General features: G+C 41.4%; 2 protein-coding genes across 4 annotated transcripts in view; both read right to left on the bottom strand.

Moving 5' to 3' along the window:
- Window positions 1-8,315, bottom strand: part of LOC115150824 (rho GTPase-activating protein 39) — a 55,225-nt gene extending 46,910 nt beyond the window's left edge. The window contains exon 1 of one of the 2 annotated variants that reach the window (XM_029694535.1): window positions 8,094-8,315. In XM_029694535.1, coding sequence (XP_029550395.1) covers window positions 8,094-8,107 — 14 coding nt within the window. In that variant the 5' untranslated portion in view covers window positions 8,108-8,315. The remainder of the gene's footprint in view (window positions 1-8,093) is intronic. The other variant, XM_029694534.1, reaches the window with a different exon arrangement.
- Window positions 8,316-9,251: 936 nt separating this feature from the next.
- The window catches only part of LOC115150822 (extracellular sulfatase Sulf-2), a 67,457-nt gene continuing 56,902 nt past the window's right edge, over window positions 9,252-19,806 (bottom strand). For both annotated transcript variants that reach the window (XM_029694531.1, XM_029694532.1), the window contains 15 exons: window positions 18,041-18,191; window positions 17,671-17,846; window positions 17,379-17,507; window positions 17,223-17,279; window positions 16,026-16,155; window positions 15,649-15,865; window positions 15,086-15,347; window positions 14,699-14,795; window positions 14,451-14,605; window positions 14,145-14,314; window positions 13,768-13,910; window positions 13,520-13,628; window positions 11,935-11,968; window positions 11,544-11,597; window positions 9,252-11,190 (listed from right to left, as the gene is read on the bottom strand). In XM_029694531.1, coding sequence (XP_029550391.1) covers window positions 11,160-11,190; window positions 11,544-11,597; window positions 11,935-11,968; window positions 13,520-13,628; window positions 13,768-13,910; window positions 14,145-14,314; window positions 14,451-14,605; window positions 14,699-14,795; window positions 15,086-15,347; window positions 15,649-15,865; window positions 16,026-16,155; window positions 17,223-17,279; window positions 17,379-17,507; window positions 17,671-17,846; window positions 18,041-18,191 — 1,915 coding nt within the window. In that variant the 3' untranslated portion in view covers window positions 9,252-11,159. The remainder of the gene's footprint in view (window positions 11,191-11,543; window positions 11,598-11,934; window positions 11,969-13,519; window positions 13,629-13,767; window positions 13,911-14,144; window positions 14,315-14,450; window positions 14,606-14,698; window positions 14,796-15,085; window positions 15,348-15,648; window positions 15,866-16,025; window positions 16,156-17,222; window positions 17,280-17,378; window positions 17,508-17,670; window positions 17,847-18,040; window positions 18,192-19,806) is intronic.

Genomic DNA, 19,806 nt, shown 5'->3' with positions numbered 1-19,806 from the left:
GTAAAAGTATAAATAATTTCAAATTCCTTATATTAAGCAAACCAGATGGCAGGATTTTAAAAATTTTTTTTTTACATGTACCAATAGCCAGGGGCACACTAACACTCAGACATAATTTACAAGCAAAGCATTTGTGTTTAGTCAGTCCGCCGGATCAGATGCAGTTGTCAAAAATATGAATAGTAAAGTACAGATACCCCCAAAAAATGACTAAAGTAGTAGTTTCAAGTATTTTTACTTATGTACATTACACCACTGCACAGGAGACAGGCAGGCAGAGGGGGCAGGTTGCCAAGGAGGGGCAGATAGGTAAAGCACTTTAAGCCCCAGCCAGCAGCCCTGCGGCCACATTCTGCCTGGCTAGCAGGGAGAGGACAGGAGCCTGTACTATACATGCTGCCACCCTGCAGGGTCACCTCCACAAGGGTCATGATGACTGGGTAGCCCCAGCACAAAACGCACAAATTCCTTGGTGAGGGAATATAAACGCCTGTTTGCTATTAAGTGACCTTTATCACTCTAGTATCACCTGTGAGTGACACTGCACACCTCCAAACCTGACTGCCTGGGAACCATAAGGTGTGTCATAATTGGAGCTGGGTTATGTCTGTTCCAAATCAATGGTACAGCTCAAAGTTGACATTCCGCAACTTGCTTTTTGCCTTCTACATAATAGCTGTCAGTTCATCTTCAGAAGTGTAGAAAGGGAAATTCCCTGTGTCTCTGCACCAAAACAATTAGGAAATTAAATATATATATTTTTTTATCAACAGTTCGAGAATATCATAACTTGTGTCATAACTTGTTTGTCTTCTGAGAGGTTTCTAGTGTTACATAAACCCAGAGGGTCTCTGTGAAAGAATAAAAACCTGAGCCATGAGTCAATCATATGCATTACAATGTGTATGCAGTGCACCCTATGCTAATGCCTGATGGCCATGGACAATGGGCTCTATTGTCAGATCAGCAACCAGACTTCATTCAACTAGAACTCTCTCGATTACCATTCCCACAGGGGCCGCCAGCCAATCATAGCCCTCCATCGGAGTCCAGTGGGTGGAGCTTGGGACATGTTTAGGAGATTTGGGGTGAACTCCATCAACAGCTGTGATAATCCAAAATATGAACAGTTTGCACTTCTCCTGCCCTGGGATTAAGACTACATTTTAGAGTTGACAAGGTGGCCCTTGAAAATTGATTGATTTTCCAACTTACAGTTTTACATTACCAGATAGGATATACTCTTTCCCAATCCATACAAGGGTCCCACTCTCAACCCAATGCCCCTGCAACAAACTCGCTCTGTGTGCGAGTCAAGATTAAACAAGACCTTCCTATTGGTTTAGATGTGGAATATTTGAATGTTGGCAGGCCACCTTCACAGGCTTACTTTGGGCCTCGCCTCCAAAATAACTAAGAAACAGTGCTCTATGGTGGCTGTATGGAGGCTTTTGTCTTGGTCAGCGCCCACCATCCCTCTCTTCCTACCACTAAAGTAATGCTGGGAACTTCCGGCCCCTTGTAGCCCAGCAGGACAGGCCCAGTGACTGTTTCTCTGAGACATGAGACAGCAGCAGGGTCAAACCACAATAAATCCTCTTTTATAGGGGGCAAGCCTGACCAACAACAGCCCCCTTTACCCCCTACAGGCCTCCTCTATTTCTCCTCCCCTCCTCAAACAAATGAGCATTATCAGGTCAGACGGCCTCTGGACAAGATTGAGCATGTGGGACTGAGGGACATAGAGACAGAGTACAGGGTGTTTACAAAATACACGACTCAATGTCAGTCAATACCAGGAATAATGGGGTCACTTGTCCAAACAAATATGGAGAGAAATGAACCGATTAGAATGCAACTCTGATTAATGTTTGTTATTTCTTTGTCCATTCTTTATCATCAGATTATATGAGGTGAAATGTAACAAATGAGGACATAAACCAACATTTAGGGCTGAGATTATTAAAAAAGCCCATAAGGAGTTAACCTCAGCCATCTGCTTGGACAATAGTCCAACAACACCCTTTCCATTCAATGTTCTTGTTTAACTATGTAGTTGGACAGTCCTGTATGTAACTGCATTTTGAGTTGCGCCTGCCGCCTCTGTTCCCCATCTCCTGCCAACAACCCCAGTGTCTAAACCAGAGCCGAGTTACGGGGTGAGAGGGGGGTCAGAGGTGGCCAAGTGAGCCACACAGGAAAGAGGCATCCGTTTGGGTGATTCCTCCCCCCCCCCGAGGAAATGGGCTGCTGATGCCAGGCAGGCAGGTTCTGGATCATCTTGAGATGCTGTAGCCTTCCTCAAAATAGTCAGAAGTAAACTAAGATAGATTTCTTGAGTTGTTTTTTATTTTAACGTTTTTGCTGAGGAGATGTTAGTTGCACAATTTTATTTCTAAATAAGATGTTTGGAGCAGTATTTCTCAAGTGAAAAAATGTGCATGAAAACGAGTCGTCTACCATTGAATGACAACACTTCATTGAAGAATCCCTACTGTTGATCAATGACCGACGAAGGGGCGTAGACTTCGCCCCCGAACTTCGGCTTGCTTCGAGAAAATGCTTTGTGTGCACGAACAGCCGGGAAAAAAAACTTGCCGAAAACCAAAACAAACTAAATGTTACAAAATTAAGTCATAATATATGCACAAACTGTTCTGAACTGTTTCGGATGGGAAGCATGCGGACAACTTAACACACAGACTAGTTATGCTGTTAACGTTTGCACTGGGACTCCAGGAATGAGACGGCCAGGAAGGATAATGTCCTCTCTAGGGGACCAGGGTGGAGAATTGGATTAACATATTTCTAATCACCACAGAATTAAAGAGGGCTGGGAATGGAATGAGCTGCTCCAATCCCACATGAAGACATCCTCCAACACGTGTAACAATAGGAAACAACTCTTAGTGCCTGACGACTCAGTGATGATCTCAAACTTCATTTTATTACCTAAAAACCTGAGGATCCAGGTGAAGGTCTGGTCTCTCTAAATCATGACCATCTGTAACTTTTGGACTGGTAGTCCAATGTAACCCTAATGCAAGGAACATGAGCACTTAAAACACTAAACCATGTTTACTACTGCGGAGGTCAGAAAGTTAAGCCAGTCCTTTAGCTCTGTCTAAGAAGGATTCCAAATGTCAGAGGTTGGACTGGGACGGGGCACACAAATTTGGATAGAGAAAAATAGAGCTCCATCACCTTGGTAAAAGCCAAAGAGAATCACAGAGGGGTGAATGAGTGTTAATGAATTATCACGTTCTTTCATCCTAACGTCTTAACCAATCTCTACAGAAAATGAGCAATCAGCACCGCAGAACAACGAGACATAATACATCGCACTAGCCCTCAACGGCCCAATCCAACACATCCATCATCAAAGCCATTGGTTGTGTGACGGAGATCCTGCCTTCACATTGTCATGTTTGTCTCAAAAGGCCTGGCTGGCTGGTTTGCACTGGGGTAACCTTGCTAGAGGAATGCAGTGTCCTGTCCTCCTTTGTCTGTAGACCATTGTGAGTCTACAGAGTAAACAGAGGGACAACATCCTATTGTGAGGCGTCTCAGGAGCTCACAATCATATCCTACTCTGACCCGCTAAAAGTATTTAGACATTTAAAAAGTAAAAAAGTAAGGTTAATTAGCTAGACTATATTTAGGCCGTCTCCAACAAGAATGCTTTTTAATAAGGGAGTTTTTCAGTCCATCAGAATGTGAGAGTTGTTTTTGGAACTATGTTTAGCTCAGAAAGAGCAGACAGTGAGGCAAACTGGTTTTGTGTTAAACTTTCCTCTGTTCCAAGACGCAGGTTCTTGCCATTCTGCTAGCACACTCCTGGGATTTGTTACAATAAACTAGGACTGGGCAATATACCATATCTAACGATATACGGGTATTGATGTTTCAATTTGAATTTGCCTTCTATAAAAAGGTATTTGAATGTTTGGTTTATTAAAATGTGATAAGCCGTGTGTAACGTCCATTTTTATAGTTTACTTTGTTACTTGAGTCATCTCTCGCTGCCGCTTTCCACACAGACCTAGCCTAGCCCCTTGTCACTCAAGGAGCGCATTTGTTGTTCCTTGACCATAAGACACTTCCATTCAATCTGCATGGTTAATGCAGCACATGCAACAATGTTGATGACAACGATGCTATTTTCACTTTGCTTCTTAATATAAATCCACTAGCATTCTATAATTACACTATTCATGTGTTTCTTACATCTGCAAACAGCTAGTTTATATTTTGTTAGCAAGTTAGATTATTCTTAGCTAATTGTTAGCCACTAATGCTAAATCGCTAGCTAATAAATGTACTGAGTAAAAGCAAATGTAATTAGCTATAGAGCTTGATAATACCAGTGATTGTGTAGACCTAAATCAGCATGTTGTTTGTGCAACAGTATCTTCAAATCAAAGAGAAATACGTTTGCTACATGAAGTAGCTATGCGAAAACATTTAAGGTAGCCGAAGATTATACGGTCCCCTAGGAAACACTTATCAACACTTTGGTTCCTACCCTTTCACAATAACTCCTCCCTGGCATTTTTCATTCTTTGTCATATCAAACACTGTATTCAAAAGTTCCCACTATTATATACTAACTAGAATTAGAATGATCCTTCTATTTGCATGATTCAAACAGTTCACCCAAGTGTTTTGCTCTAAATCACAAGTCAAATGGCAATTGCAACATTTTGCATCAACAGGGCTTTTTTGACACCTACTTCTTTACATATGGGCATTTCCATCGAAAAGGACCCATGAGCAACAACATGTGATGTTCATAGGAGCATATCAATTGGGTGTCAAATTAAAGCTAAGAGTCTATATTTGGGGAAATGAAGGCATTTTTACATGTATTTATTTTAAATGTTCAATCTTAAAAAAATAGGCATAAGAAAGGCTTTGATTTCTGGATAAACAGATGGAAAAGGGGTCTTAGAAAACATTTACCAGCAAAAGTCTTAAAAAGTATTAGAACTACATTAAAACACAATGTTGACATAAAGACCTCTGCCATCTAATAAACACATATTTTGTTTTGGAGAAATTGTTGCCTCGTGCTTTGTAATTCCATTACCAAAAACCCACAAGATATTTTCTAATGAAATTATGGAAAGTTCACAGAAGTAAAAATGTATGGTAGATCTATCAATTTGTTATAGTGATTTTACTGATATAAATGTTTAGCTTCAAATTTTGATAAACTATTAGTTCTTCACATTTTAGGCGCAGCAATGTACACGGAGGTAGACCTACGTGTGAATTCCAAAATGCAAATTGCGGGAAAACACCATTCTAAAATGAACACCACACATGCAAGCAGTTTCATGGACAGAGATGGAAATATCTATTAGAAAGAGGGGGGATTTAAAGACGCATCAACTATCATGGGTTGTTAATATGATTAGGATAATGCATTTGGGTGATAGACAATGAAATAAAGTTGAAAGAAAACCAATAGAACAGGAGAACGCATAATGAGCAAGTCATTATAAAAATACTATTAGCCTTTTGCACAGTACAGCTTGAGTTGGCTTGACTGTGAAAGACCAATATGGGATTTATCATTTTAAATCATTCAGTGTATGTCACTGTTTCTCATAGAATTTTTCACACAGGGCGCCTTTCCTTCGTCGGGCAGGCCATTAGAATTTTTTGGCCACAATTAAAGTATACCCACTTCTCCAGGCACCACTACACCACTGTCTAGATCAATAACCAAGAGATTTTTTTTTAACTCAAGGTGCCATGTCATAGCTGACACCCCATTCTTTCTGCAGATATCTTATATTAATCTTAATTCAAAGAAGACATTTTGGAAAACGTGGGCGCATAAAAACCTGAGGGAGACTGCTTGAATTCCATTACTAAAGTTTGCATCTATACAGTTTTGTTTTTACAAAATTTGTTTTTTTTACGTCGCTCTGCCATTTCCGGGTTGCAAAATGTTGAATAGTTTGCCTATTTTCCATTTGTGAGAAAACAAGAAAGTATACTGTAGAGAATCATTGTACCATCTAAACCACTGAAATATATTTTCTATAACCAAAGACATTGAATTTTCAGCTGTTTGAAGCTGGTTTACAAAAAAGTAAAAACGCAAAAACTAAACTTAGGAACGGGAAGCATAGAAATTGCATACACAGAACAAATCTACCACTTGCATTCAATGAGAATTACAGATATATAACTCGCATTTCTATGTGAATTTGGTCGGGTCGCCCAAAAACATACATATTGCAGTCAAATTGTAATTCCGTTACTGTGGAATTGCCCATATTACTTAGTTTCAGTTTCAAAAGTCTCCAGGAGTCAGTGGACATCCCTGTGACGCTTATGTTTGAAGTTTTACATTTTATTAGTCATATGTACGGGATACAGATGGTATACACTGTCCAACGAAATGCTTACTTGCAGGTTCCTTCTTGACAATGCAACAATAAGAAAAAATAAACTATATAAATACGAACATAAAGTAAATGGCTCAGTAGAATAGAATAAACTTTTTAGCATAAGTATAATACAGGAAGACAAAATGTATTTACACATGTTTTGGGGAAGGGGGGATTGGGGGCAAGTGATAAATTGTGCAGTATTTAGCAATGTGTATCGATGGGGGGATTTATCCTCTTGTACAATGTGTGATAGATAGAGTGGGACGGATTGAAAAGTGAGTGTGTATGCAGAACCCAACACCACACAGATGCTCCCCATCTCACGCTGTCACCAATACCCGAACGTTGGATAGGAACACCAGCTGCACACGGAGAGGTAAAATAGTGCTGCATTGTGAGATGTATACTCCCTAGTACTCCAGACCATATATATGGCATCTTTTGCAAACAGCATGCTACTGAGGACCTTGGAGTGACTCATATGTCTGATGGTTACACCACCAGCGAGGGAATGAAAGTCATCAAAAGAGTGTTGAATGTCCCCTTGAACCACTCTAAACGGAGACATCGAGGCTGTTGAGACAGCAGGGGTTGGCTAAACACATTATCGCAGAAATGCTTGCTTTAAACCGGTGACACTCAATAACACATTCAAATCCATTTACACAGTTGAATTTATGTTCATCAATAATTCACTTTTTGGGAAGTAACAAAAATGGAGTACATTCACATAAGACTTTCTTTGAGCTTGTGGCAAAGACTTATTTCCATTGAACCATCTGTTTCATAAAACAAAATCAAAGCAGAAGAGAGGCTAAAGGGTTTTAATGAGCAACTTCACATCTGTCTTAAGGCATAGAGACAGATGTTGGAGAATATTAATGTGTGAATAAACCAAGTCAATCTAACTGCACCAGCCATCTTAACCTACATGAGTGAAACAGCAGTGCAACAAATGGGATACGGAACATTTGTCTTCCGCCTTGGTTATTGGTCTGTTAACCACACTAAAGAGTCAGTAAAGCCAATTTGCGAATCAGTTAAAGATTAATCATACTGGGAACTGACAATTAAAGGAAACTCAAAAGGCAAACTAAATATTCCCAAAAAGGATACAGCGTCTATGGGAAATACTTCCTTAATAGACAACAATTTCAATCATGCTTTGATGTTGGGTGAATAGGTTGACTTAAAAAATGTATTTAACAAGATTAATGGTTAATAATTGTCTCTATAGGATACTGAAATATGTTATTCATTTCAGTTATAGCTCTCAAACAACCACCAGATAACATGGGGGAAACTTTTTGGTGACTAGTATTCTAAATGATTATCTGAATATCTTTCAGCATTAACCTGTATAAACAGGACAACATACATACACTATAATAAAAGTTAGGTCCATAACCTTGCAATATCACTTCCCTCCACCATTCCTCATCTTCTCAGGGATATTGTATAAGACAGTACACTTTAAACTAAAATGTAAAATGTTGAAGATCCTAGGCTACATTGAAACAATCGTAGCCTATCCGTCTGTTAAGTAAATTACACTTAAGTGTGGTTAGTCGGTGCTCGAAATTCAAAATAGTCCGCCAAACAAATCCTGCGGTGCTGGTTGAGTTAAAGTTAGTTCTGTTATCAACGTTGCCCGTTAGGTTTAATTTCCCATATAATTTATCTTACCTTATCCCGGACATTTTCTTCACATTGTAAACATTGCGTTGCCTTGGTCTTGAAATTATAATGTAATGTTGACTTATTCTTGTTAATTTTCCCACCGCGTTGGACGGTCTGAACAAGAGACAGTTCTCCCGTAGTGATTTAGATATGGAGTCTCCGCCTCTGCACGTGAGTCATACGATGGGGGTCACCCCCGGAGTCCGAGTCCAGGACGCACTCACGCGCTTCCCGCTCATCCCGCTATTGCCATAAGGCTACCTCTGACGGGACATTCGACACAATTCTAAGCCTACTCTTGGTCCAAATGTTGAGGCTTTAGATTTATGTCTCATTTTCAGGTCTTTAATATTGAAGTTTATGAGAGTCCTAAATAGATTTGCCCCCCCACATGGGAATTTAAAGTGTAGGCGTTCCTAAGGGCTTAACATTAGACACAGGCCACTAGCTGTTGGTTCTGCGGGGATGGGCAACTGGCAGCCCGCCAACCCTTTTTGTGTGTGTGTGTCACAGAATGTTGGTGGCACCTTCATTGGAGAGGACGGCTCGTGGTAATGGCTGGAGCGGAATCGGTGGAATGGTATGAAACACATCAAACACATGGTTTCCATGTGTTTGATGCCATTCCATGAGTTCAGTTCCAGACATTATTATGAGCAGTCGTCCCCTCAGCAGCCTCCACTGGTGTGTGTGGGGGGGTTATTGTAGAATTGCCCAAAATTAACACTAAAACTTGAAAAAGTGTGTGAAATTAGTTATAAAATTGCAACCTTTTCTCATGGCAAAATGTGTAGAATTTCAGCAAACTAGCTTTATAACAGAGACATGTTTTCTACATCCCTTGACAAAATGTGTAGAAATTATCTGAGGCCCCTCATGATGAATTCAGATTTTTTTTAGGCCCCCACCCACATCAAAGTTGCACATCCCTGTTCTAGTGTCTATCCTTGATTAGGATCTCACAGTCAAAGAGTGAACTGGATGGAAGACACGGGTCAGCAACAAGAAAGCAAACAGAGACACCTGCTGGTTGAGTTTCTTAGCACAGAATGTTCTCACTCGTCTTTCATCCTGAGAGCCCACTAATGTATAGCTGCAGCAGTGACAACAACAGAGAGGTGACCAATACATAGCAGGGTGAAAGGTTAAAGTAGTAAACAGACATGAGGGCAATCAACACTTTATTCACAATCAGAACTGTGCTATGGGAGTCTCACTGCTAAGAAACAAAACACTCTAAAAATGAGGGCAATAAATGAATATGCATGTCAAGATGCATTACATCGTTGTGTAACTTGTTTACTCTTGTGTACAACAGAGTCATTTTACTGGGACTTCTTTTCACAGTGAATATTTTCTAAATGCTTTCTCATCTTAAATAAGTATTTTCAAACTACAGTGGGGTTTGACAGAGCAGAGGAGAAATTCAGAGAGATGTCCAGACAGGACAAATGGACAAATACAGAGCTAGGACAATTCATCAGGCTACGTTCTTTCTAAAAGGTAATATTTGTCAACTCATATCAAACACGAAAGAGAGGTCTGCCTATTTTTCTGTATTATAAAAAATATGTATTCAATATTTAAACATTTATATTAATTGCACAACATACAATCAAATACATACTGTACAGCAAGTCTTTATTTTTCACAATGTTATCATAGCACCATGTATAGCAAGCTGAACAAACTAACCTGATTGGATCTAGCAGGTGGCATTAGCAATACAAAGGAGTAAAATGGCATCCACTAATGAAATGTGCTGGTGTGAAGATGTTTGTTTGGTAGTCTCGTCTGTACCATTGTCTAGGAGGGTGGGGTAGTGGTTAGAGAAGTCCCATGCTGGTTTGAAGTGAACTAGGGGGGATAAGCAAGGTGGTGATGTGATGTGTCTTTCATATCCTGACCAGCTCCATCCCCATACAGTCTGGTGTGTTGTCGTCTTCACTCCTGTATCATATCCTTGGGGGGGGGTGATGTCATTGCATGACATCAATGTTAATATAATGTATATTGGAGTAATAATGGAGTAAATGTCCTGGGGAACCATTCTGTAGCCATAACACAAACAGAGAGGTTTCCGGAGTGGTATACTACAAAGCAGGTTCAACTTTGATAAAGTTGTTCACTTCAAACCAGCATGGGACTTCTCTAACCACCACCCCACCCTCCTAGACAATGGTACAGACGAGACTACCAAACAAACATCGTCACACCCGCAGAATGCGTACATTTCATTGGTGGATGTCATTTTACAGTTGATTTTCTGGTTCATTAAGAAAGCTAAACATAGATATGTGTTTATGGATAAGTCAATTAGACCATACATATGTCAAGCTTATCTTTCTAAAAAGTAATACGTTATTTCAGAATATTCAGGCAAGTTAGCCGGCTAACTCCTTTACACTGCTTTGTAGCATACCCCTCAGGCGTACCAGCGTGTTCTGGACAGTAACTTTCATGCTGTGCAGTGAGGCGAAAGCTTGACTTGATGTTATTGCCTGACATCATACTCCCACGGGGTGATGATTTAACCCAGATGTGCCACAATGCCATACGGGATGATACATTTCAGGTTGTGGCAGCAGAATTGACATTAAACTAATCTCGGTACCCAATGTTAAGGCGGTTACGAGTGACTAATATTAAACACGCCTCACATTCACTGTTCACTGTTGGAAGTCAAAGTATAGGTTCGAAGGTTATCCCCACTCAACTGATCAGTCTCCAACTCCGTTTGGCGGTATTGACAACTGGTGTGATGGGAGATGAGAGGTGAGGACATTCCTGTGCGAGTGAATGAATGTGTGTGTGTGTGTGAGAGAGAAAGAGAGAAGACAGGAGAGGTTATAGTTTTCATTTTCTTGGATGTTTCAGTATTTGCTTTGCTGGGTGATGATCTGAGCATCTGTGGCAGCTAATGTTGGATCAGCATCGTCCTCCATAAACTCCTACAATAATGGTAGATCAAATTACATTCCCATGAAGTCTGTACAAAGTCCTCAGGTTCTCCAGTAGTTCTGGTCCTCCTCTATTGGCAGACTGCAATGTGGTGGGTTGTGGGACAGGTTGTTAACCAACCCATCCTTCCCAAATCTGCCCTCTGTATAAACAACACATAGATGGAGATCTATTAGTGTTTCAATAGTATAAATTGCTGATAATCATAGTTCCAGCAACTCTAATAAGAAAAAACTAGAAGACGACTATGACAAGAAATGACCAGAAAATACCAAAGACACCTCATCAGTACAACACCACTGACTTTGAAAAGTGGGTCTATCTAAGCCTTAAGGGCATGACATTGAAATGCAGGTAAGTATTAGTTACATGAAAAGCTTCAAACGAGAAGGTTGAAAAGCATGCTGCTGGGCCATCTGACAAAGCAAGATAATCTGGATGAAGAGGGGGAGGTTGGCTGAATTTAGAGGAACAGATGGGTTATGACAAACTCACAGGGATTTGGAAGAGGGCTTCTTCACTTTTGGCCTCTTTCGACGATGAACTGGCCTGAAGAATGTACAGCGCGGACACACACACGCACGTGCGGGGGAAACACACACACAAACAGCGGAAACAAGCAATTAGGATTCATTGCAACATGAGGAACAGAAGCTGCTACAGTATCATGCTTGCGTTTTAGAATTCACCTTGTGCTAAATAGTTGTTAATTAATAGAATCAACAATATGACAATTTGTGCAATCCCTATGAAGTACCTCAGAGACTTTATAATCTGCTTAAAAGAAGTGTTCCATTATATTATTTACCCAATGCAGGAAATGCAGGAAAATGTACAATAAGACACAAAAGGACAAAAAGACATAAAGCCTGAAATATTACAGTACCTGTATTCACTTAAAGAGTTTCTGTCTTTACCACCTGAAATAGAGATCATGTTATTAAAGAACTGAAGTAGCAGTGGTTTGTATGTATGTATGTATGTATGTATGTATGTATGTATGTATGTACCAGTCAAAAGTTTGGACACACCTACTCATTCAGGGTTTTTCCTTATTTTTACTATTTTCTACATTGCAGAATAATAGTGAAGACATCAACACTATGTAATAACACATATGGAATCATGTAGTAACCAAAAAAGTATTAAACAAATCTAAATATATTTTAGATTACTCAAAGTAGCCACCCTTTGCCTTGGTGACAGCTTTGCACACTCTTGGCATTCTCTCAACAAGTGTCATGAGGTATTCACCTGGAATGCATTTCAATTAACAGGTGTGCCTTGTTAAAAGTTAATTTGTGGAATTTCTTTCCTTCTTAATGCGTTTGAGCCAGTCAGTTGTGTTGTGACAAGGTAGAGGTGGTATACAGAAGATAGTCCTATTTGGTAAAAGACCAAGTCCATATTATGGCAAGAACAGCTCAAATAAGCAAAGAGAAATGACAGTCTATCATTACTTTAAGACATGAAGGTCAGTCAGGGCAGTCCTAAAAACCATCAAGCGCTATGATGAAACTGGCTCTCATGAGGACCACCACAGGAAAGGCCCAGAAGACCCAGAGTTACTTCTGCTGCAGAGGATAAGTTCATTAGACTTAACAGTTTCAGAAATTGCAGCCCATATAAATGCTTCACATAGTTCAAGTAACAGACACATCTCAACATCAACTGTTCAGAGGAGACTGCGTGAACCAGGCCTTCATGGTCGAATTGCTGCAAAGAAATCACTACTAAAGGACATCAATAAGAAGAAGATTTGCTTGGGCCAAGAAACACGAGCACTGGACATTAGACCAGTGGAAATCTGTCCTTTGATCTGATGGTTTGAGATTTTTGGTTCCAACCGGCATGTCTTTGTGAGATGCAGAGTAGGGGAACAGATGTTCTCTGCATGTGTGGTTCCCACCATGAAGCATGGAGGGGGAGGTGTGATGGTGTGGGGGTGCTTTGCTGATGACACTGTCAGTGATTTGTTTTTCAACAGGACAATGACCAAACACCTCCAGGCTGTGTAAGGGCTTTTTGACCAAGAAGGAGAGTGATGGAGTGCTGTATCAGATGATGACCTGGCCTCCACAATCACCCGACCTCAACCCAATTGAGATGGTTTGGGATGAGTTGGACCGCAGAGTGAAAGAAAAGCAGCCAAGAAGTGCTCAGCATGTGTGGGAACTCCTTCAAGACTTTTGGAAAAGCATTCCAGGTGAAGCGAGAATGCCAAGATTGTGCAACGCTGTCATTAAGGCAAAGGGTGGCTACTTCGAAAAATCTAAAATCTAAAATATATTTTGATTTGTTTAACACTTTTTTGGTTACTACATGATTCCATATGTGTTTCATAGTTTTGATGTCTTCATTATTATTATACAATGTAGAAAATAGTAAAAATAAAGAAAAACCCTTGAATGAGTAGGTGTGTCCAAACTTTTAACTGGTTCTGTATGTGTGTGTGTGTCTTTCTGACTCACCTGTCTCTGGATTGCATTGCTTGTGGCCTTTGCAGCTCCGCAGTTCCATAAGTTGCTGGTGCATCTGGTTGAGGGCAGTGCGGTCCAGGGTGCTAACCCCGTTTATCAACTACAGACGAACAAATTAACAGAGGACAGGATATGTTACCAAACACTGTAAAAAATCACAATAGGAGGCTACAGCTCATTTGTGAGATTTAAAAGAGAGAAGGAGAGCAAGAGAGCAAGAGAAAGAGAGAGAGAGATACCTGGTATGGGTCAGTGTTCAGATCGAAGTACTCTATGAAACCTGTGGCGAACTCGCAGAATATGAAGTTGTGCGTGTCGTTGATGGTCCTGAGGCACCAGTAAGTGTTGTTGTTGGCGCTGGTACAAGCACAGAATGGACCCACTGGCAGGGGATGGAAAGAGACAGAGGTAGTTATTCAAACAAGATACATGGCCAGTTTTAACGCACCTACTTCATCTTATTTTTGGATCCTTACAAGTAATCATTCAATAAATAATTTTGTGGCAGTGATGTAGCAGAGTGGTAAAAATTCAGGAATCCCATGTCTCTTTACTTTTACTCTAAATGTTACTACTGTTCTGCGTTTGATTTAGTCTGCATTCTGCCGTTCCATACTTGTCCAGAAGGGGGCAGTCTGCCAGTGCTGGTTGTCGTGGGTGAAGCAGGTGAGACCAGGCATGCTGCAGGTGTCGTTGTTGCGGAGCCTCTTGAGCAGTTTACGGAGCTTCTTCCTGCGTTTCTGCTCCTTCATCAGCCACTGCTTCTTCTGCTTAGAGGGCATTTTGCTGAGGACACACCACAAGAGGACATATAAAGAGAGATACACTGATTTGTGGGGATCTCTCTCTCTCCCTCCCTCTCTCTCTCCCTCACACACACACGAACACATGCACATACACACCACCATCTCACAATCATTACTTAAGTGAGTGAATGCGGCCTGCGTCGAGTCTGAACATCCCTTTGTTCTTGGACAGGTAACTGGGGGTGTTACACTGGCACTCTTCAGGCCGAACCTTCTTCAGGTGACCTTTGACCTCACGCAAGTTCTTTATTTTCGTCTGCAGGGTTTCAATCTGCGCACAGCACATACAAAACAGTTAACCCCCGCAATGACAAGAAAGGCTACAGATCAGCCAGGTCAGATTGAGGATCAACTAGAGCAGTACCTCGTGCTCGATGTGGAGCTTATGGTCTTTCCAGGCCTGGAGGGATTTGTAGAGTCCTCCATCACACCTCACTGTGTCATTCATCAGGATGGAGCACCTGTGGGGAAAACACACACCAGCTACTGTATCAGCACCTTTACCTGACAACTGCATTTACCACAGTTTACAGCAGTTAGCACTTTTTTTACAGCACCCTCTCAACTGAGAATGAATTACTGTAAAGCTAGTGTGCTTCACAAGAACATAAAGATTAATCATACTACTACTCAAAGACCCACTAACATGGAAACTCAACACACATATTCACACACACACACACACACACACACACACACACACACACACACACACACACACACACACACACACACACACACACACACACACCTGTAGGTGACTTTAAGAGCGGCAGGTGGTGAAAGGCTGTTGCTGGTTGTAGGTCTGGCTGTAACCCCCATTCCACTGAACTCCTCATCGTCGTTCTCCTGCAGGACCACTCCTCTCCTCCTCTCCCCAGGCCTGCTGGTATTCCGGAGGCCCACGGGCCTGTAGCCCTCTTCCAGGTCCACAGCATAAAGGTCTCCATCCAGCTCAAAGGGAATGGACCGGGCCCAACGGTTCCTAGTCAGACTCTTAGTGGACTTTACCTCTGATGGGGTTACAAGAGTTATTCCTTTCAATGTTATTATTACAAAGGTATTGCAACGCCAACGACCCAAGAGAGAGAGGGTGTTAAAGTATATAGCATTTGTCACTGTTTTAAATGACAAACAGGAAGTCACTTAAAACTTAAATTGTATTATGTCTCATTTCAATAAAAATAAAATATTTTTGTAAAGTTTTCTAATCTGCCACTGCAGGACAGCAAACACTTGTCCTATAATTTGCAAGCACAATTTATAAGTCTTTGATAAATGGTAAATCTATAAGTCACTGAAAGGACTACTCACTCTTCTTGGTAAGCAGTCTCTTCCTCTTCAGGGGTGCAATTTTGAGGCCTAGGGGGCCACAGTCACAGCTGTCTCCAGCGTTGGAGACGTGTCCAACCCACTGCTGGGACCCACTGCTGGCCATCAGAGCCTGCATACGTGGGGCATAGAGACTGGCCATGCCCTTACACTTATACAGCCTCAACTTACCAGACGGGTCCTCCAGACACTGCCACTTCTACACACATAGAGAAGGGAAAGGGGGGGGGGTGAGAGATTTAGCTACATTTCTCCCTCCTTTTTCAGAGAGGGGAAAATGGGGAGAGAGATTTAGCTATATTTCTGCTAATGTATAAGTGTTTGTGTTTGTGCCTGTGGGTATTGTACGGAACTCTTACCTGTCCTGGCTGTTCACAGGAGCTCTGGTACTCTGCCTTCTGACACAGGTCTTTGACTCGCTGGTATTTGGGGAGGAAATTCTCCTCCTGGGCCACCTCCTTCCCATCAGCCTTCTTGTGGAGCAGCTTCCTGTGTGAACAGGATGGACTCAGATGAGAGTAATAGAACATAGACTAAACATACATAAAACTTTGATCACATGGCTGTGGGGGATTATCCCTTTAATTGCACTTGATTAACCCTCCTGTTGTGTTTGTTTCATGTTAATTCATTCTGTGTTCCCGGTCCAAAACGACTGCTCCATTATAGCTGATTATAAATCCATAATAATACATATATTATCACCTAATGTTGTGTTAGATCTTTTTATCAACTTAAGTTCTTGTGAACATTACACATTTTGAACTTCTATTTGCTATTTATGGCCTGTAGGCCTGTTGACCTGAGCTCATACAACTCATTTTTGAGTAAAAAAAGCATAATGTATGAATTATTTTGACTATAACAAATACAAAGTTTAACAAAGACCCTCTCCTCCTCACCAGTGTCATGATCAAAGAGATGATCAAGAGCCTCACGTGCATTATATCGTTGGGTCATTGTGTTGCCACAGAATTAATTGTGAGCAAGGCCTTAAAAAAGCTTTGTATACCAGAGCTGCAAAACAAGTTCTATATATTATTGAAACAATGTTGTGATTGTCTGTGAGAATGCCAACAGGTGTGGTGGCCGTGGGGGAAAGATTCCATTGGGGAAAGGTTCCTGTGAAGGTTGCAATGGAAGCCACGAAGGGGAGTGAGGTGTGTGTGTGTGTGTGTGTGTGTGTGTGTGTGTGTGTGTGTATGTGTGTGTGTGTGTGTGCTCAAACACACATGCATGTGGGGTTCTGGGAGAGGATGTGTGTCCATCTGATGAATGGGCATGTGCCTGAACTAAATTTTATACACTAATTGTAGCCATTAATTTCTAATGACTGGTCATTTTTGACCAGGAACACCACAGGTGTACAAAAATAAAACACACAAAATGTAAGGAAAATCATCAAAATGTATTTTGTGTGTTCAGATGCCCTGTGTGGTCAAAGTCATGGAACCTTATGACAATCAGATTAAATTAAGAAAACTTGGAAATCGGTCCAATTTGACCGGAACACAGCAGGAGGGTTAATGACTCAATTATGAATATAACATACTGACCCGCGCTCTACCAGGAAGGAGTCCCTCCACATCTTCCCCTTCTTGTTCACCTGGAACCTGCAACAAAAGCAAGATATTTCAGGTCATCCTGAAGCGACATGGAGTGTCCATTGTGTTAAGTTCAAACCATGCAAATGAAGTTGCGACCCTCTGTACCTGTTGACAGGTTTGTCTGCGTCCAGGAGTTTGAGGATGGACTTGCCGTCCATATCGGAGGGAACATCGGCTCCGGCCATGTCCAACAGTGTGGGAGCCAGGTCAATGTTCAGCACCACATGAGGGTTACTGCAGGAGGACACAAGAGCAGGTGGGGGAGAGAGATGAGTGCTGCGTAAGAGATATTATCAAGAGAGTAGTAGTAACAGTGAGATAAGAGCCAAAAGATAACCATTTCCATTGAAACATATCCTAAACAAGGTACTGTACAAAGCTTCAAAGTTGCACTCACATGGCTCCTGCATCCACGTTGGGACCTCGAATGTAGAAGGGCACCCGGATGTCAAACTCGTAGGGCATGGACTTGCCCTTGACCAGGCCGTACTGACCAATGTGGTAGCCGTGGTCTGATGTATAAACAATGTAGGTGTTGTCCAACTCACCTGTCTCCACCAGCATGTTGTACACCTGAGGAGGAGGACACAGTGAGACAGGTAGTCAGGTAGATTTAGTTGAGCATGAGAGACTATTTTCTGTCTGTCTGTCTGTCTGTCTGTCTGTCTGTCTGTCTGTCTGTCTGTCTGTCTGTCTGTCTGTCTGTCTGTCTGCCTGTCTGCCTGTCTGCCTGTCTGCCTGTCTACCTGTCTACCTGTCTGACCCACCTTGTCCACACAGTCGTCCACAGACAGCAGGGTCTGCATCCTCCGGCGCTGCAGCATGTTGGTGAACTGCATGTGGACGGGTTTCATGGGGCCTGTGTAGCGCAGGATCCAGTGCTTGTCTGGGTTAGGAGCATAGTTATAGCTCGGGGTTCTGAGAAAGGGATGGAGGGAAACGAGTGTGAAGATAAAGCCAGTAAAGGGGGGAAATAATCTCAGAAGGAGAAAGCACCTGCACACATACTTAGTTCTCGACACAATTTATCTTCATTGACGTGTCTGTTTTTCCTGCCATGGAACTGACTTTTTTACCAAGCACATGAGACAGAGGAGTGCTTACTGGTCTGATATTTTCACCAGTATGTCTCCAGAAATCCCAGAGGAGCTTTAAGCTGAAATCTGTAGTTGTTGAAACTTCCATGTTTGTTTACAATATTAGAACAACAAAGAAGTTACTTCAACCAACGAACACTGTTCACTGCACGCGCAATAGAACAGTAGAATATGTACTCCAACTTTTTCTTTACCATGATGCTGGATGCTCCTCTCCTCTGTTTCATCAACAAAACAAATACTTTATTTTAAAGGCGGTGGGGTGAAGAGTGGTTCTGTTTCCCCCTTTACGGAAAGCATTTTAGAGATCACATTCTATAGAGGTGACATATCTTTTGTATTAACACTGAATAGTATTATGGTAGGGAACATTGTGATAGTTCTCACAGTATTCATAGAAGAGTGTTTAATATGCATAGCTGTATAGTCTAAATTTGAAATTCTGGTGTGAAGGAAGCATTGTTATATTGCATTGCATTGTATTGCATATTGTATTGCATTGAATTGCATATTGTATTGCATTGTATTGCATATTGTATTGCATTGAGTTGCATTGTCATGTGAATTCCAATAGAAATCGGATTATACAAAGCTGTGGTTGGTTTCATGATGTAGGGGTTGGAACCAAAATCATTTTCCAATCGTTCTGTTCCAAACAAAATCAATATTTTTCTCGTTCAGTTCCAGTTTTCCAACCACCATAATAAAGTTTTGAACCGGTTCGAACCCCAACAAATAACGGTTCATATAGTTCATTTCGTCAATTTTTGAACACGTCAAATCAACATCGTTTTTACATTTAGCTAATTTATTTACTCCACAATTAGCACGGATAGAGCAGCTTGCTAGTGAAAGGGTAAGCTAGTTGTTTACATGTTTGATGGACAGATAAGTGCAGATGTGAGATGCAACTGAAATTTCACGGTAGAGAGAGAGCTATAGAGAGGGGTGAACATGGAGGGGGCTTGGCATGAAGCGGGGACTTGTGTGTTCCGGGTGCTGTTTCCGTTCATCAAAAAAGGTTGTTATTTTCCCTGAACCGGTTCCAACCGCTGTGTTGTTTGGCGATTGGCATATACACCAATAGGCTCTCCCAGTGCTTGCAAATGGCTCCAACTACACCTTTGGAACTATTCTCATAACTTATTGTGTATGCTGAATTGGAGGCATATGAACCAAAGAAAAGCCAACCTGCTGCCATTCTGATCAATATCAACTAACATAGAGAGGACCATTTTATTAATATTAACTCAGGGGTAGATGGAACCTTAATGATTTCAAAGTTAACACACAGCTAAATATCTAATGAGGTCTTGGGAGGCAAGGCATATTTAACATTACAGCATATCGATTAGACTTGGCAAAAAGCTAATCGTCTATGGCCTTGGAGCACAAGGCCCTGACAACAGATTTAAACAGAGGATGAAGATGCGTCA

This window comes from Salmo trutta, chromosome 16 (assembly GCF_901001165.1).
Source record: "Salmo trutta chromosome 16, fSalTru1.1, whole genome shotgun sequence".
Taxonomy (NCBI): domain Eukaryota; kingdom Metazoa; phylum Chordata; class Actinopteri; order Salmoniformes; family Salmonidae; genus Salmo; species Salmo trutta.
The sequence above is the reverse complement of the archived record's forward strand: the minus strand, read 5'-3'. Positions and strand labels throughout refer to the sequence as shown.